Source organism: Rattus norvegicus, chromosome 7 (assembly GCF_021556685.1).
Source record: "Rattus norvegicus strain SHRSP/BbbUtx chromosome 7, alternate assembly SHRSP_T2T, whole genome shotgun sequence".
Taxonomy (NCBI): Eukaryota; Metazoa; Chordata; class Mammalia; order Rodentia; family Muridae; genus Rattus; species Rattus norvegicus.
In genome coordinates this window covers 14,980,116-14,987,500 of record NC_141540.1, presented here as the reverse complement: position 1 = coordinate 14,987,500, position 7,385 = coordinate 14,980,116, and the positions used below count along the sequence as shown (strand labels likewise).

Here is a 7,385-nt window from a genome sequence, read left to right as displayed (position 1 = left end):
CGGGGGTCCCGTCGGCCGAGCGGGGCTCAGGAAGTCGCGGCCACAGGAATTCGGCGCTTCCACGCCTTATAAGGGCATTTGCCCCGCCAGCCAATCGGCGGCGGGGGCGGCGCTCAGCCCTGTCCCGGGCCGTTCGCCCGCAGCCGGTCCCTCTGCCGGTCCCTCTGGTCTGCCTGTCCCGCGCCAGGGTCCCGCGCCATGAGCTCCACGCAGTTCAACAAGGGTCCGTCCTACGGGCTCTCGGCCGAGGTCAAGAACCGGGTGAGTGGGCGCGGGGTCCCGCCAGCCTCGAACGCACAGACCGATGCAGGAGCCGGGCTAGCCTGGCTTTGCTTTACCCTGACATCCGGAGGGTCTGGGGATGCTGTGGGGAACTGTGGCGTCTGGGAGGCTTGGGACCCATTTTATCCGCATCCCAGGGTGTCTCCTCCAGCCTCGCCCTGAACCTCTGGGTCCCGCCACCCCCGCCCCCTGACTTCTTGCACTCTGAGTTCCTTGAAGGATGAGTTAAAGCCTGGGAGAGAGAAAGTGAGCGCAAGTGAGCGAGCCGGGGGTTTGAGAGTACCCCCTCCCCCTGAGGCCCCATCTTCATTACCTGTCGAAACTTCCCGTTTCATCAAGCCACTTAAGTTGGGGACAGGGAAGGGGGCGGGGCCGGTGGCTTTCTTAGCAGGGTGTGGCTCCCTTCCAGGACTCTCTCTCACACACACACACACACACACACACACACACACACACACACACACACCCCTACACTTGGGAAAAGGCTCACTGAGATGAACCTCAAACGCAGGAGGATAGTGATGTCACTAGTTTCAGAGGGACATCTGGAGAGGCACACACCACGGTGCCCTGAGCCCATGAGGGAGACACTGATTCCAGACTTAGGGGGCTCAGGCCTGACATCAGGCCTGACATCCTGAAACCTTCCAGATAGATCTGCCGACCAAACATACACACACCCGGCACCTGGGAATGCAAATTTCACACTCAGCAAAGCCAGCAAAGCCGAGCAACCTGCCTAGGCCTGCTGAAGCTACGAGCCCGACCCACCACCGCCTGGCACTAGCCAGGTCCCCACCAGTGACACGAGAAGCATACTTACCTCATGCCACCCGTGTTGCTATCCTCAGCCTGGTAGAGACAAGCTGCTATTTCAGTTCCCATCTCGAGCTCAGAGAGGTTGCGCTAGCTCCCCAGAGACACACAGCATGCGCAGGTCTGATGGCCCTGCCCAATTCCTACAGGGCGGGTTGGACACCTCAGAAAGTGAAAGAAAGAATGGGAAAAGGCCCGAGGATAGAGCTTTAGGAGCTGGGTGGGGCCAGGGACCGGTCAGCACCTGCTGCACGGGGAGGGGGAGGACGGGGGGGGGGCGAAGGATGAGGTCTCAGACTCTCAGACTCCCTCTGACTGGGGAGCTGTTGGGAAATGGAGTGGCCTCGAGCAGCCTGCAGGGGTCACAGAAGGGTTGCGTCTTCACTGGGAGGGGGAGACCCGGAGACTTTTCTGCCGGACCTTCGTGCCTCAGTTTCTCCCCTGGCTGATTCATATCCGGTGGAGCTTTGTTCAGTCCGGTTGGAGAGTCTGGCCACTGGGGAACAGCTGGTCTTCATTTAGACCGGGGAGGCCACCGCATTCCTGGTAGTTTGTGGCCGCCGGGCAGGAATGCGCTGAAGGGCAGTGGGGGAGGGAGGTAGCCGCAGCGGGCCGGACTGGGACCCTGCCTTCCTCCGTGGTCCTCAGAGTGGCTAGGGACGTGGCACAGCTGGACCAGGCATGCCTGGCATCCCTGACAGACCCCTCCTCCCCTCTGGGCTGTCCTCGCTTATTCCTGTGGGAAAGGGTGGCTCCTAGTCGTGGGAACAGCTGGCCCGGCCACCCCTGCACCCAGCTAATCCCACTTCAAAGGGTTTGAAAAGTCAGGAAGGGGGAAAGGGGCTCCTGACACCAAACTCTTACACAAATCGGCCCAGATAAGCAAAGTAAATTAGCAGCTAGAGAGGTGGTGAGAGCACCCTGCTCTTCCGAAGGACCCAGGTTCAATTCCCAGCACCCACATGATAGCTCACAACTGTTTGTAACTCCAAGATCTGATACCTTCACACAGACATATATACAGACAAAGCACTAATGCACATAAAATAAAAATTAACAAAAGAGGGGCTGGAGAGATGGCTCAGTGGTTAAGAGCACCCGACTAAGGGGTTGGGGATTTAGCTCAGTGGTAGAGCGCTTGCCTAGCAAGCGCAAGGCCCTGGGTTCGGTCCCCAGCTCCAAAAAAAAAAAAAGAAAGGGGGAAAAAAAAAAGAGCACCCGACTACTCTTCCAAAGGTCCTGAGTTCAAATCCCAGCAACCACATGGTGGCTCACAACCATCTGTAATGGGATCTGGTGCTCTCTTCTGGAGTTTTTTTTTCTTTCTTTTTGTTCTTTTTTTCGGAGCTGGGGACCGAACCCAGGGCCTTGCGCTTCCTAGGCAAGCGCTCTACCACTGAGCTAAATCCCCAACCCCTCTTCTGGAATTCTTAATCATAATAAATAAATAAATCTTTAAAAAAAATTAACAAAAGAAAAAGGAAAGGGTACACTCCTTGAATCCCGACAGAGGCAGGTGGATCTCTGGGTTTGAGGCCTGGTCTATAGAGTGAGTTCCAGGACAGGACAGAGAAACCCTGTCCTGAAAGAAAGGAAGAAAGAAAGGAAGAAAGGAAGAAAGGAAGAAAGAAAGAAAGAAAGAAAGAAAGAAAGAAAGAAAGAGAGAAGAAAAGGGAAACTGAGGCTTGGAGAGCTGAGGTTTCTTCACTGTGCCCACAAGGGATGACGGGTAGGAAGTGAGTGCCCGAGGGAAGTGAGTATTTAGGGACAGACCTCCTGGGGAGGTCAGCTAGCTGGAATATTCCTCAGCCATGAAAAAGAACAGGTCTCTACAATGTCAGTAGAGAACCTTCTGGATGCTGTCCTCAGCCTGGTGCCAAAGCCCTCTGCCCTTCTAGAAGTGCCTGGATGCTGTGAGGATGGACTGGCGCTGGGCCAGTAGCTCAGCTGGTGTAGTGCTGACCTAACATGCACAGGGTGTCCTTTTCATCCCCAGCATACCAAGGTGACACGTGTCATCCTGCTCCAGGGAGGTGGTGGCAGGAGGTCAAGGTCAGTCTGGGCTTCTTGACCCGGCGGTCTCTGGCCCCATCTATGGACACTCTCCCAGGCCCTACCTCAGACCTACGCTCTTTCTCCTCCAGCTCCTGTCTAAATATGACCCCCAGAAGGAAGCTGAGCTCCGGAGCTGGATAGAAGGACTCACGGGCCTCTCCATTGGCCCTGACTTCCAGAAGGGTCTGAAAGATGGGGTTATCCTATGCACGTGAGTGTTCATCAATGTGCACAGACACCGCCCCTGAGCTCACCGCCATGCACGGCTGTTGTGTGTTCTGTTTCTGGTTTTTTCTTTTTCTTGTCTTATTGCAGTCTCTCTCTCTTGCTTTACATTCTCTTTTTTCATTGTGTTGCCTTTTTATTTTATTCTTTAAGGTTTAGTTCATTTTTATTTGTATCTGTGCATGTGTGCCCCCCCACTCCCCACTGCCCCACCTCTACCCCCACCCTCACCCCCACCCCAGGTCTATGTGCACATGACTGCACTTTCCTCAGAGGCCAGAAGAGGGCGCTCCAATCCCTGAGAGCTGGCCGTTCTGACGTGTGTGTGTGTGTGTGTGTGTGTGTGTGTGTGTGTGTGTGTGTGTGTGTGTGTGTGTGTGTGTGTGTGTGTGTGTGTGTGTGTGTGTGCTGGAAATTGATTCCAGGGCCTAGCATTCTTGACCCCTGAGCACTCCGTCCAGCCCCTCCTTGCCTTTTCTTGCTGTTTTGCTTGGTTTCTAGTCGCATCTCTGTCCGGGTCTGGTGTTTCTTTCCTGTCTTGCATTCTCTACATGCCCCAGCTCTTAGCCTTCCCACCCTAGGCTTGTTTCTCTTCCCTGTTTCAGTGGATAACGCTTCTGGAAATTTCTCCATCTTGCGAGCTTTGCATGTTTGGATAGTCCACAATTGTGCACATGAAAAAAGTTAGAATCAAAATTCTCACATTTCCCCAAAACTCCATGGTTTAAGATTGCATTCCTAGCAGCCAGTAGCAGCAGCTTTTGCTTGGTCGGCAAAAGGGAAACTGAGGCTGGGTAGAGGTGTTGAGGTTTCCAGGGAAGGGCTGAGGATAGGACACCAATGGAAGGTCCTGGGTTATCTCTTCTCAGACTCATGAACAAGTTGCAGCCGGGCTCCGTCCCCAAAATCAACCGCTCTATGCAGAACTGGCACCAGGTGAGGGGCTGGTGAGTAGAAGGGAGAGCAGGGGACATGGCCCGTACAGTCCGTGTGTAGCTGGACCCAGCTCACCCCCATCCCCTTACCTCCTCCCAGCTAGAAAACCTCTCCAACTTCATCAAAGCCATGGTCAGCTATGGCATGAACCCCGTGGACCTGTTTGAAGCCAACGACCTGTTTGAGAGTGGGAATATGACACAGGTGCAGGTGTCTCTGCTTGCGTTGGCGGGAAAGGTAAGGCCCAGGTGGGCAGCCACGTGGCCAGAAGGCTGGTATCAAGGAGTAAAGGGAGCAGACAAACATGGGTCACTCCAGCCTGGCAAGGTGGTGCATGCCTTTAATCCCAGTGTCGGGGAGACAGAGGCAGGTGAATCTCTGTGATCGAGGCCACCCCCCTCTACAGAGGATGTTCTGGGACAGCCAGGGCTACACATTGAGACCCTGTGTCAAAAAAACAACCCAACAAAAACAGTTACTCTGCCTGATGCCAGAAGTGGGGAGGAGGGAGAATTTGCTGTCTGGAATCTACCACCTTTCAACAGTTGGGGAGGTGGGTGAGACCTGTGTTTAAGGCCGAGGGAACAGCAAAGCTGCGGGATATGAAGTGTGGAGTGTGTAGGAAGCAGGGAGGAGCTCAGAAGTTCCCATGTCGGAGTTGGGGGTCTGAGGGCAAAGCCAGACACCCGGGGGGTGGGGATGGAGGTGGGGGTGCTTGTATCTACTGCCGGCTTCCGTCACCAGGCCAAGACCAAGGGGCTACAGAGTGGTGTGGACATCGGGGTCAAATATTCAGAGAAACAGGAGCGAAACTTTGACGATGCCACCATGAAGGCCGGCCAGTGCGTCATCGGGCTGCAGGTTGGTCTCAGAGACTGGACTGGGCCCTGACCCCTTGGACTCCAGGGAAGGTTTGGGGCCTGGTGCAGTAGCCTAACCCACCTACTCCCCCCTGCAGATGGGCACCAACAAATGTGCCAGCCAGTCCGGCATGACAGCCTATGGTACCAGGAGACATCTCTACGACCCCAAGAACCACATCCTGCCCCCCATGGACCACTGCACCATCAGCCTCCAGATGGGCACCAATAAGTGTGCCAGCCAGGTGGGTGATGCCACCTCACCCTGGGGGATGCTACCCTCAACACTGTGCATGCTCGTAGAAGTGACAACCCCACCCTCTGCCTCAGTTTCCCCCAAATGGCCACCCTCATCTGATACTGTAACCTTTTTGTTAAGTTGAGTGGCTGTGTGCCCTGAGGTTTGGGGGACATTAGCACGGCATAAACTGCGTATGCACACACGTCAGCCTCAGAAAGCAGGAGGATCAGGAGTTCAGAGCCATCCTCAACTGCGTAATGAGTTTGAGGCTAGCCTGTGCTACATGAGGCCAAGTCTTAAAGAAACAGAAGAAGGTGTTGTCTCAGCTCTGGAAGCCCTGTAGAGAATGGCAGAGGGCACTGAATGGATTAAGTGTTCGCCTTCGGGGGCTGGAGAGATGGCTCAGCAGTTAAGAGCACCCGACTAAGGGGTTGGGGATTTAGCTCAGTGGTAGAGCGCTTGCCTAGCAAGCGCAAGGCCCTGGGTTCGGTCCCCAGCTCCAAAAAAAAAAAAGAAAGGGAAAAAAAAAAAAAGAGCACCCGACTATTCTTCCAGAGGTCCTGAGTTCAATTCCCAGCAACCACATGGTGGCTCACAACCATCTGTAAAGAGATCCGATGCCCTCTTCTGGTGTGTCTGAATAAGTAGATTGTACTTATATATAATAAATGAATAAATCTTTAAAAAAAAAAAGTGGTCCCCAGCTCCGAAAAAAAAAAAAAAGTGTTCTCCTTCTGAGCCCCACTCCCTTTCTCCCATTTGCAGGTGGGCATGACGGCACCAGGGACCCGGAGGCACATCTATGACACCAAGCTGGGCACCGACAAGTGCGACAACTCCTCCATGTCCCTGCAGATGGGCTACACACAGGGCGCCAACCAGAGCGGCCAGGTCTTCGGACTGGGGCGGCAGATATATGACCCCAAGTATTGCCCACAGGGCTCTGCAGTTGACGGGGCTCCTACCGGGGGTGATGGCCAAGGCGAGGCCCCTGAATACCTGTCCTACTGCCAGGAGGAAGCCAGCTACTGAGCACCCAGGGGTGCCAGCTCCCCGCCTTGCATCAGCAGCCCTGTGTGGGTTTGGGGGTTTTCATTGTGTTGTTTTGTGTTTTGAAACTGGTCATCTCTTTGTAGCTATCTCTGGCCTGGAACTCATGCAATCCTTCTGCCTCAGCTTCCTGAGGACTGGGGTGACAGCTCCCTCCTCACCCACCATGCCTCGCTTCCTTCCCAGGACTGACCCACCAGGCAGGGAACATGGGTTTCCTTGGTGGGATAGCGAGGCAGTGCATTTCCTAGTGGGAGGGGCGGTGGGAGGTGCCGGCCCAAAGAGCTTTCGGTTTTTTCCTCTCTTTTACATGGTTTTTGTGGTTTGTGAACCAAGGAAATTACAGGCAGTTTCTTTTTTTTTTTTTTTTTTTTTTTTCTTTTTCGGAGCTGGGGACTGAACCCAGGGCCTTGCGCTTGCTAGGCAAGTGCTCTACCACTGAGCTAAATCCCCAACCCCTACAGGCAGTTTCAATGAAAGAAGAGAAGGAATTTTGTGCTTTGTTTGCTCCCAAAGGTATCGGGTTCACCAGGCTTTAATATACTGCGGGCATTCCGAGGGATTAAATTTGCTTTCCCAACACCCTCAGACTTCACCCTCCTGTGCCCAGTGGGGAAACTGAGGCAAACCCCAGTACCTGCAGCCAGCCCTCCCTCGTCCCTCTGGTCTATGAAGGTCTCAGTTTTCCCTGCATCCCTGAGCAAGCCCAATTAGCTGTGCTAGGTCCCTGGGTCTCTGAAAATGCCCCACGTGACCATGTGACCCACAGGGGCCCCTGCGCTGCCAGATAATGTGAAATTCCCTGTGTGGACCAAAAAAAAAATAAATAAATAAATAAATAAAATAAAAATAAAACCTCCTTTTCTAAGAGTAAAGCGTATTCCTGAAGTTGGTGGTGGTGGAGGGGGCTGTTTCGAAGC

General features: G+C 54.1%; 1 protein-coding gene and 1 long non-coding RNA gene across 2 annotated transcripts in view; one reads left to right on the top strand and one right to left on the bottom strand.

Moving 5' to 3' along the window:
* The window catches only part of LOC148004453 (uncharacterized), a 2,882-nt gene extending 1,078 nt beyond the window's left edge, over window positions 1-1,804 (bottom strand). Inside the window, exons 1-2 of the long non-coding RNA XR_015625078.1 lie at window positions 1,106-1,804; window positions 1-514 (exon numbers count right to left, since the gene is read on the bottom strand). The exon at window positions 1-514 is cut by the window's left edge and continues 1,078 nt beyond it. This is a non-coding gene — a long non-coding RNA (uncharacterized LOC148004453). The remainder of the gene's footprint in view (window positions 515-1,105) is intronic.
* Cnn2 (calponin 2) lies at window positions 136-7,335 on the top strand. The gene is given in 7 exon segments (NM_001399010.1): window positions 136-261; window positions 3,243-3,364; window positions 4,248-4,314; window positions 4,414-4,551; window positions 5,059-5,175; window positions 5,273-5,419; window positions 6,181-7,335. Coding segments are annotated over 7 exon segments (921 nt in total). The 5' UTR covers window positions 136-198; the 3' UTR covers window positions 6,448-7,335.
* The last annotated feature ends 50 nt before the right edge of the window (window positions 7,336-7,385 follow it).